This window comes from Phaseolus vulgaris, chromosome 2 (genome assembly GCF_051622355.1).
Source record: "Phaseolus vulgaris cultivar YP4 chromosome 2, ASM5162235v1, whole genome shotgun sequence".
NCBI classification, from domain to species: domain Eukaryota; kingdom Viridiplantae; phylum Streptophyta; class Magnoliopsida; order Fabales; family Fabaceae; genus Phaseolus; species Phaseolus vulgaris.
Window position 1 is genome coordinate 40231804 of NC_143499.1, and position 25664 is coordinate 40257467.

The window sequence follows — 25664 nt, forward strand, 5'->3', positions numbered from 1 at the left end:
TTTTTGAATGAAAAAACTATGATAGAATTTCATTGAAAGTTGTTTATATTCTTAAACAAAATTTATGCTGTAAAAAACTAATTTGAAAGTATTAATAATGTTTTTTATATTGTTTAATTGTAAATTATTACATTATTAAAAAAAATTAAACCACAGTCTTAAAAACTTTAACCTTTTATTGTACATCATTGAATAATGATGTAAAAACCTAGTAATAAACTGTTATTAATTTATATTGAAATATTGTTTTTGTATTTTGATATTATCTGACAGGTAGTGTATGACATTGTGTCTACACTAAACTCTGAATAATTCTGAACTCAATAGTTATAAAATTCTTCAGAGAATCTTACTTAAATGAATTTATTAATAATGAAAAGACAGTGTAAACAAATCTGAATTACTCCCCCAACTTCTTTATCTAATCAAAGAGATAACTCTTTTTTATGATTCATATATATATCCTATTCATTCTTGGATCTCAAGTATAAATGGAGTTGACCCCAAGTAACATGATCTAACATCAACATTTTTACTTAGACACAAGCTTCTTTACAGGTATACTCTCCACTCACGTTGTTGTCATGAAATTTTTTTATTAAGAAAGCTTCTTAGAACTTGAACTCCAAGATTCACATCTACATTTTTTTAATACTGTCGATTGTAAATTATGTGTAAATTGATAAAAACAGACATATCATGTCGTTCTCTGCATATTTATATAAAAATTAGACATGTAAACCTTAAGGAACCTGAAGTCGCACCCTTTGTGGTTTGATGGGATGTTTCCTCTTATAGTTGGTCTGATTGGTTTTGTTTTGTAAAATTCCAAATATTTGGTGTGTGAGATTTTCAGTATTAATCTCTTAATTGATAAAATAGGTAACTCTGAAAGGACCCTCCACCTAATTGTGCAGCACTGAGACGTAGACATCCATGAGGGGGAGAATGCATGTTAATTATGCGAATGGCAGTGCAATGGCATGCCACAGAAGCATCAGAAAAGATACCTACAGCTAGTGGTCGAATCTTCCATTTGATACGTACCATATATGGTGGGGAAAAGCCATCAAAGAAGTGGGTCTAGATATAGAAAATCAAGACACGAAGCCATGACGAATGGCTTCCCGTTTCTGACCTTTAGATTGAACATTTTGTTGCCAAATGAAAAGTAGTTGTCATGTGTCAAACGGGCACGAATATAGTTGCATGTAACATGCATCCATTTACATTCTCAAAAGCCAAAACCAATGGGAACCCTCCATTTGAAATTTTGATAGGTGTAGGCGGTGATGGCGGTGGGACAAGAATAAGATAGCATAGGGACGTAGTTTCTACAGGTAGGGAACTGAGTAGGGAAGAAGTAACAGATTTGACTCAGAGTGGAGCCAACCTCTGTTGCCACAAGAATAATGGCATGCCTAAGTCACTCATGGATTGGACGGCTTCCAATAATTTATAGCTGCCTCAAACAATCTAAATGGAACAATTTTAGTATCAGTGTGTCACTACCTAAATAGTAAGCAAAAATTAACAATTCTTATATTGTTTGGTCTGTCTCAAAGGCCAAAGGGCATCCCTGTCTTCATATTATCAGTGGGTGGGGAATGATTCTGCATGATCAAACCACTACTTTATTTCAGTAACGGTTATTGCACAATACAACTCTTGTCATTTACGTCTAGTTGAACCACTGTACAAATAGATCCAAGTGTAAATTGACAAAATAATAGTAAAAAAAGGGCTGTTAGTGACATAATTATTTATAGATGTAGTATAGTACTGTATCTCACCTGGCTTTGTTTGAGATAGAATCACACTTATTTATACCTAGGAATCAAACTTCTCTCACTTCCTAATTAGCTGAAGGCACTGCCCCGCACTCGCCCCATACCTACCAGTTTTTGGCAATTGTGAAGATTTACCTGTTTTAAACTCAAGAGACGCACTTTGTCATATAGGTGTTACTTAAAACCATATTATAATGCATGCACATTTAAGAACAAAGCATGCATGTCTAACAAAAGCATGCATGTATATCAATATTTAGTTAAAATCTCGCTCGTTAATTTTTTAATCTAGCACTAATTTATCTTCTGCGATACCTGAGTGAAAAGAAGTGGATATAAAGTAGCAATACTATCCAGTTAAGAACAACTCAATCTCTTTTCAATGAACAAAAACTAGATAAATCTTTTGTAAAAACAATAACTTCAAGAATTTTAAAGGCAAAACAGGTCCGAAAGCCATCATTTACCTGTATTCATCATTCGAGTTCATTATAGTCGCAGATGAGACTAGATCTAAATAAAACTCTGTAAAAATAAGAATGAGAGGCAAATTTAAAGGTAAAAAAGACACTATTCCCATAAAGACTACCTCCATCTTCCATAAACCTACAGCAATTAACAACCCCCAACACAACCCAAGAAAATAAAACACTGACCAACAAAAGAAGGCAATCTTAAGTTTCAATTTTTGGATAGATAAATAGACAGAAGGGATTCAGAATAACTAAGTCAGTATACTTTAGCGTTCCTGTTTGCTCTATCAGGCCTCGATGTCATACTAAGAATTATCACGGGGGATCATCTAAATACCAGAACCTTGTAGACGGCTTAATAACGATTAATTGCAATTGGGTTTCCAACTAAAGCATCAGCGCTTATAAGGTGTTCATTATACGAATTATAAATTCCTAACTTAAACATAGAAAGCTACTTGCTGGCAATTACATGTGATAGAAGTACCATACAACACAGCTAACAACTAATCCTCGCTTAATGGGAAATGACAATTTGATGAATGTGTAACATCCAGGTCCCCCATTTTTTTCTGCAAAAGGAACAAGATGTTACACCACCTTCAGAACTTAATGTCTCTTCTAGTCCTCTTCTTATTCTGCACCAGTTGGTTACATAATTAAATATAACAATCGAAGACCTAAGTTATTACAAATAATAACAATATGGGTAGGTCTGTATGATATGAAATCAAATGTAACACAGCTCTGCAACAACGTCACTGAAATCCTGACGCTGATTTCGTAACTTCTCTTCTTCCCTTGCTTCTTCATAATTGGAACAGTTCCAGCAGAGGTAAGAAATCAAACCCATGATTTCTTTTGGGGGCAACAACACGTGATTTAAAGAATAGAAATCGTACTTTTGCGGGTAAAACATTTTCGATGGCATCCATCTCTTATGGGAGTAAAGCGACATCAATTTATCTGACTTTTGACCTTGAGTAAATCAACCTGGAAAACATGAAACATTGTTACCCCACCAATCAATATCATCATAAAACCCCTCCCCTATTTTCTCCCTAAGAAGAACATAGAGGACACTCGAGTTTTACCCTTTTAACCCAACTTGTCCTGGTGCCATTGTTAACAACATAACTAAGAAAAGTATTTGTTAATAAATTGTTATAAATACCAGATTATTAGGGTAAAAGTATTCTCAATATATTCATAATAATTAGGACAAAATATCTCTAGAATCATCTTATTTACTTTAGCATATTTTTATTTCCTTAATTTAAAAGTTTTGATTATTACAAATAGAAACAATAAGAATGAAATTGGTGTGATTGTTATCAATAAAATAATTCTTTATTTTCTTACAGAGTTCAAGTTGGTATCAGAGCAAGATCTTGGAAATCATGTTTCCACTGCCTTGTTAATAGCTGCCACCACTCTGTTGGCCATCATCTTCGAGGTTAGTGGCGGCCAAAAAGATGTGCTTCACTCGCCCCGCCACATACAACTTCGTTGAGACCTCCTGAGCCCATTCCAAAGGGTGGTGATGTCTCATTTGACTTTTGAGTAGATTTGAATTCATTTGGTTCTTTCATCAAACATGTTCTATTTGCTACAATAAGGACTAAATCTCTATTATCTCTTTGTTTTGTGCTTTTTTTCAATGTTTGGTATGAAAACTTTTAAAGAGAAGCTTGATTGTTTGAGAACAATGATTGAATCAATGACTAAGTCTTCTGGCCTTTAAAGGTAAGAGTATATTCAATACTATTGACCCTTTGTCTTAGGGTGTTTGCATTCTTGATTCAAGAACAACTTATCACATGACTCCTTTTCCTAGCCCTTCAATTTGTATGTCAAAATTACAAGTAAACAACTCATTACAACTACAAATGGTGATAGTGTACCCATATGCGGATCCGGCAATATAACTTTAGAATAATCTATTGTATTAAAGGATGTTTTATGTCCCACAATTAACCAATAGACTTATTTCTATACAAACGATTTTAATTGTTCAACAACCTTTTTCTTGTGTATTTCAAGACCTTGTCACAAGGAGACGATTTTAACTGCTAAGGAACGAAGTGGGTTGTATCTGTTGGAATCCAAAGACCAAAACAAAACAAAAATCATAAACCAACCAGCAACATCAGACATATGAGCAAGTTCCAAAATATGGCTTCATCATAAAGAATTGGGCATCCCTCCTTTGACCTTATAAAATCCTTGTTCCCTCATTTGTTTTCTAAATAGTCTGTTGAGTCTTTCAAATGTGATATTTGTCAATTGTCAAAGCATCATCATGCATCTTATCCCATCTCCGATAGAAAGAGTAATTTTCTATTTGGTTTGATTCACTCGGATATCTGAGTACCTGTTTGAAAATCTATTTTTGGAGCGAAATGGCTTGTTACTTTTAATTAATAACGATTGTGCTTGTGTCACATGGACACATTATGAAAAGTAAATCTAAGGTCTTTCAAAGTTTTGTTAAATTTTTTTGTTTTATCCAAAATCAATTTGGAAAAAACATCAAAAGAATTAGGTCTGATAATAGTACTGGATATGTAAATCATAAATTCTTCAATTTTTTGTCTTATAATGGCATTGTTCATGAACTAACATGTGTTAACACTCTACACCAAAAACAGAGTTGTAGAAAGGAAGAATCACCGTATTCTAAAGGTAGCTAGAACCCTCCTTTTATAAATATTTGTTCCCAAAACCCACTGGGAAGAAGTTGTGTTAGCTGCCACATACCTTATCAACTGTATTAACAGCTACATACCCTATCAACTTAGTATTAACTACCACATACCTTATCAATAGGTTACTCACTCGTATCTTAAGTAATATTAGTCCTATTGATTCCTTTTTTTTTCTTTTGTCCCTCTACTTCCCTAATGTCAAATCTATCTTGTCTAGTCTTTGTACGTTCTATTTTTGTTTACTCTCAAAATTGTAACTGAAGTAAATTAAATCCTAGAGCTCTTAAAAGTGTATTTATTGGTTATCCTCAAAATAACAAATAGTATAAATGGTATCATTCTATGAGTCACCATGTCTTTATCACCATGGATGTCACCTTTAATGAAACATGATCCTTCTTTGTCAGCTCTACGCTTCAAGGGAGAGAGCACTTGAGAGCGGAAGAGCTCTCCTTGTTATCATTATCAATTTATTTTTACAGGATGCTCAAGATCCGAGTGATGAAACCACCACCACAAATGAGATTGAACCAACCCATGGTGAGGAAGAAGAAGAAAAATTCTTTGGCAAAAATTATCAAGACAACCCACTTTGACTCCTGAGCAAGAAGAATTGTCTGACTCAAAAGTTTAGAGCCTTGAAGGTAACATGAGAAGAGAAGATACATGTTACAAAATATTTACCCATTGTGTTGAGAAAGATAAAAAGATTGTGTTAAATATCTTATTTCTTAATATGTTTGTATTGACAATCTTTCTAATAGATAAAAGCTGTATTGTTGCCATAGAAATACCTATCTCAGTTCGAGAAGCCATGAGAAGTGAACATTAGACTCAAACCGTGAGAGGAGATTGATGCATTAGAAAGAAACTCAACATGGAAGACTGTCAACAAACCAAGAGCCAAAAAGACCCTATGGTACTAGCGGATATTTACAAATTAACATAAGGAGGTAGATGGGTAAGTACATAGGTATAAAGCTAGATTAGATGCAAATGGGTACACTCAAACTTATGGAATTGACTATCAGGAGACTTTTTCTCCTGTAGCAAAGATGAATACGAGTTATTCTTGATCTAGCAAGTAATTTTGGATGAGACTTGAGATTCCTCTTAGATTTGAAACTCACAGACGCGGAAACACTGAAGTATTTCCTTGAAGTTCCTTGTTCAAAACAGGAGATTTTCATCTCCTAAAGAAAATATGTACTTGATCTCCTCAAAGAAACAAATAAGTTGGAATGTAGAACCTCAAGAGGTCCTATTGAACAAAATCATAAAATTTGAGAGCAAAATTGATCAGAGGTTGTTGGAGAGCAAAAATGCACAGAGGACACAGTGACTACTGGAGAACAAAAATATATGCATGGAGAGCGCATCGAAATGTTTAGTGTGGCAGTTTCTGAGGAGCAAAAATGCTAGAAGAGCACAATAACTGTCGAAGAGCACAACAACTATCGAAGAGCAAAAATGGTTGAAGTGTTCAACAGCTACTGAAGAGCAAAAATTCTAAGAGACTGCAGCGGCTGTTGAAGGGTGTAGCAATTGCTATTGAGGAAAAATTACTTGGAGGGTGCAGTGGCTGCCGGAGAGCAAAAAGGCTTGGAAGGAACGACAGTTGCCAGAGAGCATAAAGGTTTGGAGAGTGCGTAGCTACCTAAGAGCAAAAACACTCAGTATACACAGTGTTTGCCAGATGATCCTAGCATTGGTGGTGGTCAAGGATGAAAAGAGCTTGCCAGAAACTTTCCAGTAATGAACAATAGTTTCAGTAGTGGTGAATAGTGAAACACGATAGAAAAAATAACAAAATCCAAAAAAACATACATGATTTCTAAAAATTTATACCTATGAACATTGGCTCTTGATATGATGTTGAAAAGAGAGAAACTTAGAAGGCATATGATGAATTTCATGTGTTTAGACCACTTGCGGAGCTATTCAATTTATAGGAGAGAAACCATGATTACAAAATATTCAGTTACCCTATTTAAGCCTAATAACATAAATATAGAATCAAACTCGTTGATCCTAATTCAAGAGTTACTAGATCTATAGGATTTTAACATATCTACAAGATTCTAACAGTAAGTATATAATAAAACCTGATAATCAAATATCCATTTTCCCCATTTTTGGTTGCATGCATTCCCTTTGCTTTTGTTTGAACATTTTACTCTCTTCTTTCTCAATATAAGCCTGCACGAGAAAACAAAAGAAAACCCGACAGATAAGTAAGGAGTACAGTAATTTAGTAAAATTACTTAAATGTCTAAAAAGAGAGAAACAGATACATTGCAAAGACAGAGTTTCACGTTATATCAAGTTCGGTTGAAAGAAACAGCAGAAAGCAACAAAGCGTGTGTAAGAAAAGTATGTAAAACACCAGTCAGAAAACTAATGACACGTCCACTTTCCAATATAAACAAATTGCAGATGTAGACCAGTAGTAACATGGCCACAATTTGAATAAATAAAATGTGATTTTGTAACAGATCATTAACACTTGAGCAAATTGGAAGCATCTGACAATCCAAACACACGATTTGTTGTGGTGGAACTCTATAAAACAAAAGTTACTGAAGTAGGTACAGTGTAATTTAGACTAAGGGTTGGGAATTGGGTCATCTCTATTCTCTTACCCACTAGGAAGCATGCACGAACACAACACAAAAACATTTAATGGAGGCTGTAGAACTGCAGTGCAGTGCAATTTGCCTGCTTTGGATACCATTTTTCGCAATTTTGGCTGAAAGCACCGCGATGGCCTGATGAAGTGCAATGACAGTTTGGTGAGCAACAGGATGCTGTACCATGAGAATCAGTGCAATTAAATACTGTGCTTGTATATAACAGCCATATTATCATGCACTCAAGCCCTTGTTTGGATGGTGTGATGGTAAGTGAGGGAAAGAAGAGAAGTGAGAGGGAGAGTGAGATTGTTTGGATTAAATGAATCAGATTGGAAACAGAAAATAAATGAGTCGAAAATTTGTGTTTGTGTGAGAAGAAGATAAAGAAAGAAAGGTTGGACTTGTTATGTAATGGCTTTTATACGCTTGGTTCATATAATATTTAATTTTCAAAATCAAATGACGAATAAACAGAAGTTAGGAGTGAAGGCCCAGAAGTTCAAAACCAAGTATACTAAACAGAGTATTCCAACCTCAACAATATCAGGCCAGGAGCAAATCTGTTTCAGTTCAGAAATCTTCATTTGGTGTCGAATCTAACATAAAAATTAAACTTTTAGCAAATTATAGGAAGGAATCTAATGGTCAAATTCAACAAATAAATAAATATGCTATAAATCGCTATACCTACTCTCCTTGTTTGAGATGCCTCTCTTTTTGCAAATGATCGTTTTCTTCCTCTTTAGAATCAGAGTCTGCTTTCTTATTGGTAGTTGCCTTTTCGACAGACTCATGCTTCTTATCAGTATCCTGGTTGCATCCAAGTAAACAATTCAGCAAGAAATATATGAAGATGCAAGGCACAAATAAACAATTGACACAAACTCGTTACCTCTGAACCTATAATATCGCCAAACTAAATTTGAAACTAAATTTGTCAAATATTTTTTCTGAATTCTTCATCCAAGCTATCATCTGGCTCTGCCCTGTCCTGAATTTAAACTTGCTCAACAACCTAAAATTTAAGAGAATGGCAGCATGAAATGGGCATTACCATCATTTGTGTATTAACACCATTGTAATTGAAACCGATAGAATGCTTCACTATTAAACAAAATATAGGTCTGACTTAACCATCTGTATAGTTTCCAAAACACTAAAAAATAGCTTAGAATGAAAAACCTCAAGGAATTCTAGTTTCCAAAAATAAACAGATATTATATTTAACAAACATCTATGATAATAATCAACCTATAGCTTCTCAGTCTGCACTATAACATTTTTGGATAAACTTCTCCATAAATTTTGTATATAATTAAAAACATAATTTTGGACAGGTTAACAAGAGAGAAATTCTATAAATTAGCTTATGTTATGGAGAAATTCATTTAATTTTTTTCTTCCTATTTTCTTATTCTGTATGGAGAAGTTAATCTAAACAAGTCCTGGTTTTAATATTTGCCGAGAGGTCAAAATCCAATTCCTATAAGTAGGAGAAAACGTCCTAAACTAATAATTAATAGACAAACTTCTTCTTGCCCAATTAAACAACTCAATATTATTTTTAGTGAAAAGAAATTTAGGGAGACAAGATGACACCCCAGTGTTAGGTAGGAAAAAAGCATTCGGCTCAGATATCGCTTAAAGAGGTACTCAACTCACCCCCAAAGAGAATTTGCACTTCGCAATCCCAAATCGCAACCTTCTTATTGAACATTTGAACCTGCATACACTGAACTCAGCAATGTACAGTAAGATGGAATTGGAAATAGAAAGGAAAAGTTCCACTTCACAGACCATTATCCGTCCTCTCCCTTCCAATTCTCTTCATCAAACAAATCTCATGCTTCACCAGAAAGATCTCACGTGCAAAAGGAAACGCTCGGTCCAATTCCAGAAATCCTAACTTCACTGCAGCAATGTAAGAATAAATGCAAACATCTAATTTCACAATCGGTTCCTATCCTTTCCATTGATAGCGCCATTGTCAACTGCAAAGCTAACCAAACTATATAGAACCAGCAAAACGATGAGAACCTGCAGTGGATTGGTACTTCCCTTCCCGTCGTCACTGTCTTCAGCCCGCCTCCTTCAGGCCTTGCTATTGTGATCCTTCTGCTTCCGTCGACGGAGTTCGCTCCAACAATTTTTTTGTGGTGGTGGCGGAGGAAAGTTGGCATGTAGATCGGCGTTTGATACCAAGCCGTTTCGGCGGGCATCATGGCGCGGTTAGCTGCGAGGAAATGCGAATGCATTTTCTACTATCGATTGCACGGAAAATTACATTGTCACAGTTTGCAACCATTGAACCACGAAAAACCAATTGTCCTATTTAAATCAAGAACGGAGGCACCGATCCATGTAATCATTAATAGCAATTGAATTTGAAATTACAATTAAAAATTGCAATCAATCTCACCAACAAATTCCAAGTCGATACCACCTTGTGCTTGCGCTTGCGCCTTCATCTGCGTGATCAATTTCCAGTTCGACGAATCAAATTATACACCGAACAGATCAAACTAATGCTGCTTTAATTCGAAAACATTGCAGAATTACTGAACATGCTTAGACTTCAAATCGCTAAAACATACTTCGATTCATAATTTAATTTGAATCCACCAATTGAATAACGCACCGAATAGTCCAATTTTGTGTTTTACAGAAACTTTTGGATACTGATACAGAGACACCGGATCTATTATAAAAATGTAAAATTACGAAACACGTAGTCTAAATCCACGATCAAAGGATGAAAGCTGATTAAATATTAGAGAGTACTTTTTTTTTTCCTTGACAATTTTTGGCAAACAATTAAAAGGATACAAAAATAACAAAAATGAAGGAAAGACAACAAAGAACACTCAAGAAAAATTTATCACTTTAAATTAATAATTTAAAAATAAAAAATCTATTAAAAAATAAATGGAATTTTTCTTAAAGTATAAACTTCAATTCAAAATAAATTTTAAATTTTGACTTTAAATTTATTTATAATATAAACCTACAGTCATTCGCTAACTAGACAGGTCAATAAACAATTTAATTAACTAATAAAAAATAATATTTATAAAAATAATAATTACAAAAATATAGATCAAATAGAATTATCCAATACAAAATATAAAATTCCTATTCTAATTTAAAGTTGTTTTTTCTTTTATTATCAATTGCATGTTGAAAAAGAATGAGAAAAAAAAGGAGGAAAAATCTTTACTATCAATTTAAGAATTAATTTAGGGAATGTCTTCTTGCACCTTCATAGTTACTTACTACACCCCATAATTATTGTGATTCCAAAATACCCTTCTAAATTTGTATTTTAAATTCTATAATTCGAAATACAAAGTTAATTTTTAAATTCTATAATTTAAAAATTATTTTTAAATTAAAAAATAATTTTAAATTGTTAAATCGGAAATTAAAAGAATTCTAAACCCTAAACTCTATAATTCAAAATAAAAATTTGCTTAGCCATGTTTTCTATAAAAATTCATATCAGTTTTATTCTCTTTATGCGCAGGGACTTAGGAGTCTCTTTCAATTTCATTAAGGGTAAAGTAGACTTTTTTCACTTAAAGTATTAAAGATGGTTTCTTCCACAAGTTTTCCCAAAAAGGATTCACAGCTGCTCTCATTGAACGAAGAAGCTTATGTGCAGGGACTTAGAAGTCTTTTTTAATTTTTATTAAGGATAAAGTAGACTTTTGGAGCTACAGGAAGAACCTCCCATAGATTTAGCTCTTCTAAAAATCATTCCCACGGTAAAAAAAAAGTTTCTGAATCTAGTCTCCTTGCCACTTCCAATTTTCCACAAAGCTCTATTTAGATGGAAATTTGATGACTACACAACCATGAATGTCTCCTCGACCATACGTTTCTATATTTTCACAAGCTATGGTTTCATATGCCATTAATTTGAATTTCACCATTGCTGTTTTTATTTAACACATACATAAATCTTCCTTGTATGTGTAATGTTTCTCAAACACAACGAAGTTAATATAATGTAAAAACAATATCAACATTGAAAGAAGACAAGTATACGGATACAAAAAACAGAAGGTTGGTTTGTATAATTTCACAAAATCCCAAAGGTGATTAATGTAATTTACAATATAATTTATACTTTGTATCTGTCAATCAACAATACAACAATAAGGCATTTCTAATGTTGCCCTGAGAACTACAACAATCTTAAGAGAAGCTTCCCTTACGAAAAACAAGAGCACAGGAAAATGTGTCATAAGACTCGGGCACACACGAAATTGAAAGTGAAACAAACCAGTGTTCTTCTAGACAATAATGGTCTCGGCTCAAAAGAACAGATATCTGAAATAACACTTCATCATGATATCAGATTTTCTTGGCGTTCTTTAACTTCCGATCTGGCTCAAATATCATTGTTAGATCATATGCATTCTTTACTACCAATAATCAAATAACTGCTGTTTAATATTTGATCACTGAGAAACACAAACATATGGAAACAAGACCACTTATTCAAGATACATATATTACACAGTCAACACAAACCATCTTCAGCCCATATAAGCTTGAACTTACCTCAACTCTGCAAGAGCAGCAAAAATATTCAAAGAAGCCCCCTTCTTCTTTTGTAATCACTGACTGACAGCGTCAGGGAATGCCTCCTGCCATCATTTTCCAATACTCTAAATCCAACTGTTGATTCTATCCTTTGTTTTCTTGCCATAAATCCTGCCTGAGCTCCTTGGGCCCCACCATATTTTTGAAGTAATGCTAACGAAATTGGAAGCTCAAAATTGTGCAGCATATTTGACTCTGTTCCCTGATCCACAGGAGCACTTGTATCCACCAACTTCCCAGCGTCAGCAGCAGCTTCCAAGGCAGCAGCAGTAGCCACCAGGCCAGCCTCCGCTGTAACTGGCGCTCCTGTTGAATTGGTGCCAGGTCCAGCCACAATGCCATTGACACTATTATTTCCAGCTGCAGCCTTTTCACCAGTATAATAATTCCTTGATCTAGTCCATCTCCTTGAAAATGGATCATAACCTGCCTCCCCAGCTTTCAAACCAGTATTCACTGGCTTCAATTCAGAGGCATTCTTGAAGTTCTCAAACCTGTTTTTTCTATTCATCTCAGCCAGCTTCAATGCCTTGGCATCCTTCTGCTTTGCATGTCTGGATGCCTCTAATTCTTGCAGTCTTGCCTTGATCCTATCCACTTCTGCCTCATCATGCTTACTTTGTGCTATTTCCAATTCCCTCCTCAGCCGATCCTTCTCAGCAGCAACATTTAGTGGCCTTGTTGAGGCAGACTTTTTTTCTTGTAACATCTGCTTCACAGTAGCCGCTGAGTAGACAAATGTTATGGCTTTTTGTATAGCTTGTTTTTTTTCTAACACGTCTTGTTTAGTGGGCATCCTTCCACCACTGCGATCTACTTCCTTAACCCACTGTTTGAACTCCTCTTCAAGTGGTGCAGAGTCACTAACCATAGCCATTTGCCACCTAGCAGCAGAACTTTCATTTCCCCAAACAACATTCAAATACTTGTATGTAGTTTTATTTTCCAATTTATACTGTCGATCAGGTTCTGAAGCATCAACATTTTTCACCATGCAGAGTCGGTAGATAGGTCCAGTTTTTGATCTACCAATTCCCACTCTTACAAAGCAACCAACTATTAACTCCTCAAAGAAAGGCTCCATAAACCATTTGGCAAGTTTTGATCTACGGATAGTTATTTCCTTTATATCCTGAAATGAAGGACCCTCAGACCCAGTTAATGCCCTGTCATCATCACTGTCACCAATTCCTCCATCCCCAGTTGATCCTTCATCATCGCTGTGGGACCTACTTTCACTCTCACTATGACTTGAACTACTGAGACTAGTTGACGTGAATGGTTTGCGCTTTGGAGGAGAAAAATGCCGGGGCCCTGCATTTCTTGATGCCTCTCTCAGTTTCCGGTGAGCTTCTGGATCTTGTTGCTTCAATCGCTTTGCACGCAATTCATTTAGTGCATCATTCTTGGCTGACCTGTCAGCAGATCTGGCTGATGCACGCATTCGCGATGACGACATAGGTGGAGACTGTTTTCTGGGCACTGATACCTTTCCTTTCTCACGCTTAGATGCTATTTTCCCCAATAAATTTTTATCATCCTTTTTTGTAGCTCTATCCGACAAAATCATCTCCCTTTGAAGTTCAGTCATCTCAGAAAGCTTCCGCCTGTCATCCTCATCCTTGTAGAGATCATCACCAATATTTGATTCATCACTGCTATCGCCATCATGATCACTGTGACCATCATCATCGTCTGCTTCTTCCTGACTGCCTAAATCATCATCTCTTTCTGATGGATCTAACCTTTTCTTTAGAGGAACTTGTGATCCAGATGGCTTTCTGCTTGCATAATTGAGCTCATCATCTGAATCATCATCCCTAGAATCACTCCCACCATCTGAATAAGCTCCATCATGTCGTCTCCTTGAAGGCGGAAGAGAATGGCGATTTCTCCCAGATGTGCCAGTTCTCCCTGCAGCCTCCAAAAGTAAATTCTCCAAATCGGCCATAATTGACCCAGCTTCAACTTAAATATTATCCTGCATGCATCAAAAGAATCCACAAAGGCAGTTGCAGATGAGAATACCATACATTAAATGAAAACAATTAATTTGGTGCATAAATGTATTTAAGCCATATATGGTAGTAGTTATGATGTGTAAAATATTCAAATGCAGGTGTGCAGTATGATCTCTTTTACATTATCACAAAAACTTCTTTACACGGGTATGACTCATGCATTATTACCACATTTATGCAATTTGACCTGTTTTCATTATTACTACAAGACTAATTTTAAAGAGAAATCAGTACTTAGTACATGTGTCGTAAAGTTATACGATACAATTATCTAAGCAGCGATACAAATTGCTGCAACACTCAATTTTTTCCTGAATCAATATTGTACTGTTTGAATCGCTTTCAGAATCACATGAATCAGGATTCTGGATTGATTCAGTGCACATGGGTGGAATTGTGCATGGGTCACACTCCAAAACGGCTAGGGTCATGCAACCCAGTTTGAAAAACCCTAGATATGCTTTATTTTTTGTTCCAATTTGATCAGGAAGAGAGACAACATGTCGTTCTTTTCTTCTATTCATTATTTTTCCTTTCCAGCCTCTCATCCATAATCTCTTTTCTTCACCTACGCCCCTGACCCACTTATCTCTGCCTTTCTTCATGTCTACTAAAAACACAATAAATGTTAGTAATGTTCCCTTCTACTCCCGAACAACACGTGTTGCTGCAGTTTTGCTCCCTTCCTTTGCTTTACACTTTACACGTACTAATATTTAAGTGTATGCTCCATTTTTTTAATGTTTACGTTACGACACGATTCAAAATATAATTTTCCGTTACATCATTTATATCTCAATTCAACTACCATGCATGAATCTTTCCGTTACATCATTTATATCTCAATTCAACTACCATGGAACCCACCCATACAAGAGGACACGGGTCAGTTCGGACTGGTTCCATCACATTTTTTTTTTTCCAAACTTGTCAATTTTAATAAGTTCATACCTTTTCTACTTGGGATTTTTCAACTATGATTTACTATTGAATAATAAAAAATGGAAAACTATGTAAAGCAACACAATCTCTTGAGCATACTCAATTATTGGTTAAAATGTTTTGAAATTCACAAATGTTGGTGGTTCAAACTTCTCTTACAATGTGCCTCTCTCTCCAAATCTTGTAGTTTCAAATAGATTTTAACTAATGGTTTACTGTGCAGCTAGCATTCCTCTGTACAACAATCCCCGATACATCCAAATGGATATTCTATATAGGGAAGTTGAAATTGGGTCGGATTGAAACATGGTTCACGTACAGAAGCGGTTTGTCATTTTTCACACTATAATTACAATATCTAGGTATGCAAGGTCTCATGTTTCACTATATCATTAGAAGACTTCTCCTATAAATAACCAGGAATGCAGTACCCTTATTAGGGTTATTGGGAGAAAAATGCAACCATGCTCATGCCAACAGAAACCATAACTAAAATCAATTAACCAAAGTACACCAAATCATAAAATTCCATTAAACAATATTCAAGAACAACAAGATCTTGGTACAAAAAAAGAATTGATAGATCGGGAAGCTTAAGCTTACGGCTAAAGAAACTGAAAAAAAAAAAGATGTATAAGTTGAGAGTAGCTATATATTCCTAATTATTTGCTATTGTAATTGAAATATTCAATGTAGGAAAGGAGGTTCACCCAATGATCACAGACTCAGTAGTGAGTGAGTGAGAATATGTGATTGCATGGAGAGAAGGAGAAGGGGACAAACCACTTGATATACAAGAGAAAATAACCCCTCTTTGTAATTGAGACAACTCACAATCAATGGTTTGATAAATTATAAAAAAAAACTGCACTTTGCACTAAACACAGGTATACCAAGAAGAACCAACTCTTATAACTTGATCTGTACAAGGAAAAACAAGATTTGAACAATAAAATGCAGTTTCTAAAAGACATTGACATACCTATTAAAGAAGCCAGAGGGAGCAAAGAAAGGGAGATCAGACACTGTGGAGGAAGCAACACCTTCTTTGATCGGTTGCACCACCCAAGCTCGTTCAACTATGACGACCAGAGGCGGCACAAGCTCAGGGAAGAGGCTTGCCTGTGTTGTCTAGGGTTTCCTTTTCACAATCACACTATTGGGTATTCTTTTCACGGCAAAATTCTTGTCCTTTTTCAAATGGGTTCTATTTTTTTGACCTGAACAAGGAAGCTCTTATGACTCATATTAGATATTTGTTGTAAGAAAATATTAATATTAAATCTTATCAAAACAGCAGAGGGTTCCTCTATTTCAATCTTGTACCATCTTATAAAATATGACAAACATATCCTTAACATAACAATATTCAAATTATGTAATTTTTAGTATTTAAATTATTTAATTAAGAAAATAGTTTTAAATTATGTAGTATAAAATTAGTTTTAAACAATATAACCTAAGATAATAAGTTTTGATAAAATATCTCGAATTGCATAATTTAAAACATATAATTTAAAGTGTAGTTAAGCTTGAGTATGAGTTTAAGTATTTTGATCTCATTTTGAAAATAGAAGTTGATCTCTTTCATTGGCTGATGGATGTATTTTTATTTCAAATATTAATTAAATAAGTTTTTATAAAAAATTATAGTAAATAAAATATGATATTACTAAATGTTGAATATCAAAATGAATAGTAAAGAATTTTTTTTCTTTAGTATCAAATATCAATTAAAAATAATAATTACATAAATTTTAAAAAATATTGTAATGAAGTAAAAATATTAAATGTGTACCTTACAAAAAAAAAATTAATATCAAATATCAATTAAATAATAATAATTACATAAATTTTAAAAATAGTGTAAAGAGTAAAAATATTAAATGTGTACCTTACAAACTACTTTATCATTTAATTTGATATTTGTATTCCTTAAATACATTATACAACTTGGAAGAAAAAAAATATGTTATCAATTGATAAAGGAAAAATTAAATTAAAGATTAAAGATTTGAGTGAGATATTAGAAGAGAATCACGTAAAGACAAAAATTATATTAATAAGACTACGACAAAAGGAAAACTAGATTATGGATTTTATTGAACTTTGTAAATATTAAATTATATCATACTTATTCTTATATTTGTCCTAGTCTTCATAATTAATATAAAAAAATTATCACAATTGGTATAGGTGTGGATAATACCACGAAAACGAATTTAGTTATCATCTCTAAATATACTTTTGAATTACATACCATAGAATATGATTATTTTAAATTATGCTATTTGAAGTATATTTTGAATAATTTTTATATAATTAAAAATATTTTAAAACATAGTTTTAAATTAATTATAAAATATTATAACAGAACTACGCTAAATATTTTTATTTTTTATATTAGAAAAGTTAGAGGAAGAAAAAACTACATGATTATGTGTATAATTATTTTAATCCAAACACGTGTGAAACTACACTAAACAAGTAGAATTAAACCAAGTGTGAAGATCAACGGAGAGCCAATTAAGACAAGATTTATTAAGTTGGACTGAAAAAATAAAGTAATTAATTTCATTATACCTTTGAAGAGTTAGCACAGGCACGTGACATGTGTTATATTAGAGTAAAAATTTAGTACTTAATTAAATGATTGAGTTAAACATACTTTTATAAAGTGTATTTTTTTAAGGAAATTCTGATTTGATTTCCAAAACTTAATTCAAGAATTATTATTTTTTCTAAATAAAAGTTAAACATAAAATAGATTAATTTAAAACTAGATACATTTTTAAATTAACTTAACATAAAATAATTATATCTTACTACGGGCATCTGCATCCACTTTAATTAATTAATATAACAAAATATATTTAAGAAAATTAATTATTATAATAAAATTAATTATGAAATAGTACTATAATTTATATTAAAGTTATAAAAAATTATATAGATAAAAAGCAATTATGAAAATAATTTTTTACATTGTAATTATATCAAGGGAACACGGGTAAACTTTCATCAAAATAAAAAAGTAAAATTATAATAAAATATGTATAAAAAAGTAGTTATATTTCAATTTTTATTTAAAAAATCATGATTATAATTATACAATAAATACACTTTTTGTTTTAAATTTTTATAATATTATGATTATGATATAAGAATACATGTAAATTTTAAAATAAAAAGTAAAATTATAATGAAATATGTATAAAGTATTTATAAAGTATTTTTTTTTTAAATCATGATTATAATTATATAATAAAAACACTTTCAATTTTTGTGGATAATCTTTTTAAATAATATAAATTAAAAAGTTGGATAGTAAATATAAAGAATACAAAGGAAAAAAAAGGTTAAAATTTTTTTTTTACAAAATATACTATTTCACAGTTCTTTGAATGAATGAGAATCCAATTACACCCCTGGATATATTTTTTGGCAAAAGACATGTGCATTCTTTTGTTATTTGCAGTTTTTAGAAGTTCGATCAAGCATTGATGCGAAGTTCTTAACAATATTTTGCAACAACAAAATATCTTTTTCTTTCTGATGAAGATTCCTCCTTGCAGATTTTATAGAACACTGTAAGGATCTGTTTACATTCTAATTTTCAGAAAGTTCCTGCACTCATGAGTACTCAAGTAAAGTTGAATGCTTGAAGTGAGTTCACAATCTTTTATTTCTGGGTTACCTCACTTGTTATGTTAGGCTCTACTAACAGGTACAAGTACATTACTACCTATTTCAAGCTAATGGAATACCATCACTAATATTCTGTACTTCATTAGTTAGGATTTCTGCGAAAAATCTTCATCACAATTCTTTGAAAATATAACATCTGGCACCTCCTCAATATCATCTGCAGGCTAATAATGGAACACAAACATGTCACAACTCCCAAACATGAATAAGAATAAAATTTGTAACATATCCAAGACAACCAACTTACCTGCCATAGTTCCAGTAGATGCCAAAACAAAAAACTCAATATCATAACCAAGCAAAAGAGCTTGCCTGCCAAAGCTCCACAAGACAAGTATCTAAAAGAGAAGAGACAATCAGAAATTGTAGAAGTAGCCCCTGATATTTGTAGGGTCTGAAAAAATGCTCTCACATTAAGATGACACCATTTCAACAAAGCATACAATATATAAATACTCAGATTCTTTTGTTCCTACTCCTAATTTAGGTATTTATTTTACATATGAACCACTTACGCCAACAAGAGAATTGTCAAAGCTGTAGTTTAGTTAAATGAAGATCCCAAAGTACAGTGCTTAAATTCTGACTTACGTTACAAGAAGATTAGATAATGCTAATTTCACATGATTGAAACAGAATGAATAGTGGACTTTTTTTGTACAATTTGTGTTGCTGATAGAATCAAATAGAACCAGGAAAGTATTACCGTGAGAGACATTCTAATAGACTTTGATTGGGACATTTCAAAGCACGATCATATACAATTTCAGTCCGCTTGGCAACATCATGCCAGTTGTAGAGTTCCCTCAGCTACAGAAAATAAATAAATCAATTGAAGGGTAACTAGTTTTCATACTGAAAGCAACAGAATGAGGCTATTTAAACTACAAACTCACTCGATTGTGCATGACTTGTGGATCAATTTTGGGAAGCATAGATATTGCCGTTTGGATTGCTTGCACTATATCACCTGGATCAGGTTCTGCCAACACTACCATGTCATCAGGTAAAACCTACAGCAAGGGATTTAATATATATCAACAACTGATTATAGTATTTCCAATTGACTCATTAACCATGAATGCGAAACTGGCTAGAAATGAAATTTCATAAGACAGTTTATCAAAAAGAAACTATGTTAAAAACATTTATACTCAAACCAAACAGGTGCAAAAAGAATATGCGAGATACCTACCTCAGGAACACCTCCAACTCGTGTGCTCACTGTTAACAATCCACAACTAGCAGCCTCTAATATGGCCATGCAAAAAGCTTCTGTCAAGGAACTATAACAGTGCAAAGCTCCGATAAGACAACAGATATAAAAGAAATAATATTGGAAATAACTCAGAAGTACTCAAAACAAGAATGCAATACTGAGTTAAAATCAATAATTTCATATTAGAAGAATGCAATACTAAATAGCTTGGATCAGATCTTGATATTTTATGCAACTCATATGTCATGTATCAGCATGTGCAGGTTCCACATTGACTTTATGTGATGTAAGCCAACCAGGTGTACATGACAAAAAAGGTAGAAAGAACGTAGCATTTATCATTTTGGGGTTCTTCAAGGTTCATGGTCACAAGTTTGAGTCATTAGAATTGCTAAGATCGGCTTAGTTCAATGTACACCTTAATTTTAGCCATGTGTATCATTTTAGCGTTGTATAGCCGAGCATGATCTTCGGACCCCAAACAATCTGGAAGAGATGAGTGATCTCACATAGACAATGGAGCAAAAAAAAAAAACTTTTGCTGACTCCATTTGAAAAACCTTACGACAAAATTGGCAGAGGTTTTGTCCAAAAATCAGGCTACATCACAATCCCCAATCTCTGATTCGCCTACTGTACCCATCAGCACCAAATTGGATGGATCCAACTATGATCTATGGTCCCAGGTGGCTGAGACATACATCTCAAGCAAAAACAAACTGGGATATATTGACAGATCATACCCTCAATCGTTAACAACTGATCATGACGTTTAAAAAATGGACTGAGAATGCCATATGAAAGGATGGTTGATAAACTCAACGGATTCCTCATTGATGGGGAATTTAATTAGCTTCCCCACAGGTTTGGGAAGTCATTACTACCACATGTTTTGATGGTTCTAACACTTAGCAGGTTTATGACCTTCTACTACATGAGGAAAGTTTATCTCTTTCTGGATGAACTGAATGAATGACTCGATAACATTAGGAGTGACATACTCCAACTGAAGCATTTCCCAGTCGAGCAGGTTTATGCACATGTTGGTCGCATCATCAACACAGTAGAAAAGAACAAGAGTCCTTCAGGACATCCATCACTAAGTTAGTTAAGGCACTTTTATTTTTACATTTACAACAAATTTGCATTTGATACTTGCATTTTGGCTAAAATGCATAGAACTTCTATTAGACAAGTTTGAATAAAACCTTTGTTCCATTTACTCTAATACATTCTAATGTGCCGGTACCTTCCCCTGGAACTATCGTATTTAATCGTCGTTGGTTTGTAATATTTGTGGATGATTGCAAGCAAAAGACATGGCTGTACTTGATGAAGTGGCTCTACTTGATGAAGACTAAAGATGAGATGTTTCAAATATTTCAGAATTTTCATTCATGATTCAAAATCAATTCTTTGCAAGGTTTCAAGTCCTTCGGTAGGATAATGGAGCGGCGTTTGTTAACCATACTTCCAACAACGTAGTCTTGTTCACGATCAGTGCTCTCAAAAGCCCCATTGTCGAGATAAAATTGTCATATTATCTCCACATTTGCTAATGTATTTATAAGATATATATTGTTTGTCATGAACAACAACCAAGGAAAAGCCACCCAATAGATATTCCCCTGATGTAGAAGAAAGGTGGTACAAATACCCCATTGCAAATTATCTGTCTACTCAACATCTATCAAAGCCAACCCAGATCTTCACGGATACATTGTCCTGTAATATTCTAAATAATGTGGAGGAAGCCTTAGCTGATTCTAAGTGGGCGCAAGCCATACAAGAGGAAATGGAAGTCTTACCAAAAGAAATACAAAGGTTGGTGGGTAGACTTATTTTTTTTGTTCCCGATATTACCTATTACCTATGTGATCAGTGTATATTACCTATGTGATCAGTGTACATTACCTATGTCGTAGTGAGCCAATTTATGTACAATCCAAGTGATCAAACATATGGATGCAGTGAACCAAACACTTGGCTTTTTAAAATCCTCACCAAGAAAGGGGTTGATGTTCTCTAAGAACAATCACTTGAATTGAATGTTGAAGGGTACACTGATGCGGATTAGGCAGGGAATATTCTTGACAGGAAATTCACATCTGGCTACTTCTCATATGTGAGGGAAATTTAGTTACATGGAGAAGTAAAAAGCATAAGGTAGTGACTTTGACTAGCGTTGAACCTGAGTTTAGGGGCATGGCAAAAGGATTGAATGAACTATTATGGCTTAGAGAAGGTTACGAATGGAGATGAACCTGTTTTGTGACAATAAAGTTGCAATTGTCATATCTCACAAATCTCTTTCCAATATGATTGAACGAAGCATGCATAGGTAGATTGGCATTTCATAATGCAGAATCTCAAAGTATGTTAGTTGATTTCCTTTTGTCAAGTCCGAAAACCAGTTGGAAGATATTCTTACGAAGGCATCATTAGAATCGCAAGAAAATATGAACATTAACTACAAAGATCAACCGTCAAATCCCTTAGTTCAAGGTCAGCCTTACTTTTAGCCATCTGTATCATTGTATAGGCTAGTATATAGCCTAAAAATACCTCTGTTATGAACTTATGACAGTTAATAAAATAATACTTTGGGGGGGTCAATGATATTTTACTAACCAATCCTCTGGTTTAAAAATAGCTATCATCTCAGCACAGCATATTTTGCACCTTGTTTTTGCTGATTGTAAAACAAAACAATTTTTTATCCTCAAGGAAGATAGCGAGATCACTCTCAACCCTACATGATGGAGGAAAATACTAAGCTTCTCTGCAATCACCTCAATGATCTATAAAATAAATCCCTCAAATCTCAGAAGATTTTCCTTTTTTTTCTTTCTTAAAGATGTTATCCAAATCTATAGCTGAGAAGTAAAACAGATGACAACTAAAAGAAATTCTTGAAGGTTGATATGCATCAAACTAAGTTAGCAAATCTAATATTTAATCTTCATCCACTTTGCAATGGCTAGTCCCTCTTATTTATCGAAATTATATTTTACGCCCTGTCCTTCTAACACTAGTAACGTTCTATGGTAGTGAATATTTGCCAGCGAAGTAACAACAATAGTTAAAGTAAATGTAGAAGATCTGACCAACTGCTACAAATTATGATAGAATTATAAACTCATCACCAAGTAAGAGTAAAGTTTTGGAGGAAACTGAACCAGGTTAAGAAGATATGTCCAGATATTAGAACAGATCGAACTTGTGTATGTGGTACAGCTCCCAATAAATCAACTCTATCAAAAAGAGAATGCTTTTCTCTCATCTCTTCCAACCGCACACGCTTAGGTCCATCACCACCAATAATGAATCGAACCTTCAAATAGATATATAAGTTATGCCTTCGAAAGTATTCAGTAAAAAAGCTAAAATATATAATGTACTCTGGACAAACATATTTCTCTTGGTACATAATTTACTGTGAATCCTAGATGATGAAATCAATAAAATAGTAACGCTACATGCAAAGATGCAGAGAGATCACAAATCATAGGAATGGTTGAGGCAGATGCAATATAGAGAGGGGTTGCTCTGTCAATGGTAAAAAGTTCACATCGTAGTGATCACATACACATGAAACACAGATTTCATTAGGTTCTACCAAGATGTTAAGGTTATAACATAAAGGGTTTTAAGAATGCACTTAAAGAGTATTATCTTTGTTATGCATAATTGCATATACAGTAAGATCACCATATAATTTTTTGCCAAGGTCAAGCCATCAAATAAGTTATTGGTACATGTTACTGTAAAACTATAAGTATCATACAACAAAAATATAAAATTAATAGATACTGAATTAGAAAATTATGAAGTTAGAATTCTTGAAAAGGTAGAGATGTATACGTGTTTAATGTACTTACAGCAATGCTCTTTTGAAAAACAGTCATTAGATGTTTCTCAAAAACAAATACTTAACAGAGCACCAGAAGAAGCATCATTGAATTTTGTTAACAAACAGAAATTTCAGCTTTTGCTATCTACAATCACGAGAATGGAAAGGGATACATTACCAAAGGAGTCTTAAATTAATACCCTTAGCTCCATGTTAGACAAAAATCCAATTTCATAAATTTCATTATGCAAGACAAACGAACAGTGATTTCAAATTTCAACAACTCACATTAGGATGTAACCGGCATACTTCTGGAATGACTTCAACAAGCAAGTCTGCTCCTTTCCGGTAAACCAATCGACTGATAATAACAATAACAATTTCTGATCCACTGGGACGGTCCAATGCTGGCTTGAACATGGCTGTGTCAACAGCATTGGGAATAACAAAAACCTTCTCTGGTGCCAAACCTGACCTCAACACTGTGTTTTCCTTGCTTGTGTGGGAAACACAGATTGCTTGACTCACATCTGCCAAGGTAAACTGCATCACCTTGTTCATATGAATGCTTCCAACATCCCCAAAACCATGCAGTGAATGATCTGTGAACACAACCTTGTATCCCATGATCCTCGCATTCAAAAGTGCATCATGGCAAAGTGTTGAGAAGGTTTGATGTCCATGTACTACAGTAATTCTTTCTCGAATGAGAATTGTTCTTATAATTGGTAGCAACCCATACAAGGTTGGAAATGTACTCTGATTAAAGAACGGTCTCCATGGAACATAGTAAACTTTCAAACCACCAGTCATATATCTAACCCCAGAGCGCTTTCCATAAGCATGAGTCACCACCACCACCTAAATAGTCAAAAAAATCAACTGTTCAAATTAATAAAAATTTACCACAGCACAAGCTACAAAAAATGGTAAACTACGCCATCTACAATTAATATGCATTTACTACATTAATCTTCATTTGAATTTATTACTCAAGAAGAATAAGAAGCTATATAACTCAATCCTGAGTACTATACTACCACACCTGACAACAACAAACAATTAAAATCAATTTCTCCCTATCAAAACGAAGTACCAATAATGTAACATGAAGAAGTCCTATAATTTGGGTTCTGAATATCAACTCCCACAATAACTCAAAATGATGAACTGGGAAAAATCTAAGACGCTGACCTTGTGGCCTAACTTGAGCAAGCATTGAGAGAGGTAATAAACGTGGTTCTCGACACCACCAAAGTTGGGATAGTAAAAATCAGATGCCATCAGAACTCTATGCTTCTGGGGTGGTGAATCACCCATCATAATCACGTACCTGTTGCATGCAACCAAAAATGAAAAAGAGATGGTTGTAGTATTGAAAAAAGGTGGTGAAATTCAGGAGAAATGAAAAATGGTAACACATACCTTGCAGAAGCAGAAAGTGGGAGAGTGAGAAGGACTGAGAAGAAAATGAGAAGAAAATAAGAGAAGAGAAAAACGCTTTTTTTCTCTGCGGTTTTCACCGTTTCAAATTCCTGCGTATGAGTTTCAGTATGAAAAAGTAATAAGTATGTGGTCAACATTTTTCTTACCTTTTACGTGTAAATGCTTAGTGCATTTTGCCTTGTCATTTTCTGATTTCTCCATTTGCTGTAGATAATTATTAATTACCTTTTTTAATAGAGTTGTTGTTTAAGATAAGAATTTAA

The 25664-nt window shown here is 33.8% G+C and overlaps 2 protein-coding genes and 1 long non-coding RNA gene across 12 annotated transcripts; all 3 read right to left on the reverse strand.

The window, feature by feature from the left end:
* Positions 1-2622: 2622 nt before the first annotated feature.
* On the reverse strand, positions 2623-10534 carry LOC137812012 (uncharacterized). 10 transcript variants are annotated; one of them, XR_016518741.1, is made up of 11 exons: positions 10243-10534; positions 10024-10132; positions 9642-9932; positions 9402-9515; positions 9267-9327; positions 8497-8619; positions 8292-8414; positions 8138-8200; positions 7614-7739; positions 7077-7170; positions 2623-3256 (listed from the first exon to the last, which is right to left on the reverse strand). It is a non-coding gene; the product is annotated as an uncharacterized LOC137812012 (long non-coding RNA). The 10 variants fall into 10 exon arrangements; XR_016518744.1 differs by lacking the exon at positions 10243-10534 and adding an exon at positions 3626-3782 and having other exon boundaries at positions 8296-8414; positions 10024-10157; XR_011081220.2 differs by lacking the exon at positions 10243-10534 and adding an exon at positions 3626-3782 and having other exon boundaries at positions 10024-10157.
* Positions 10535-11654: 1120 nt separating this feature from the next.
* On the reverse strand, positions 11655-16470 carry VIP5 (plus-3 domain-containing protein). Its single transcript, XM_068613882.1, has 2 exons — positions 16158-16470; positions 11655-14193 (listed from the first exon to the last, which is right to left on the reverse strand). The coding sequence occupies exon 2, from the start codon at positions 14161-14163 to the stop codon at positions 12199-12201; it is 1965 nt and encodes a 654-aa protein (XP_068469983.1). The 5' UTR covers positions 14164-14193; positions 16158-16470; the 3' UTR covers positions 11655-12198.
* A 2221-nt stretch (positions 16471-18691) lies between these two features.
* Positions 18692-25515, reverse strand: LOC137812014 (phosphatidylinositol N-acetylglucosaminyltransferase subunit A). Its single transcript, XM_068613883.2, has 9 exons — positions 25381-25515; positions 25150-25288; positions 24244-24816; positions 23282-23436; positions 20079-20169; positions 19780-19896; positions 19590-19693; positions 19131-19221; positions 18692-19047 (listed from the first exon to the last, which is right to left on the reverse strand). Exons 2-9 carry the CDS (start codon positions 25276-25278, stop codon positions 18970-18972), a joined length of 1338 nt encoding a protein of 445 aa, XP_068469984.2. The 5' UTR covers positions 25279-25288; positions 25381-25515; the 3' UTR covers positions 18692-18969.
* Between the last annotated feature and the right edge of the window lie 149 nt (positions 25516-25664).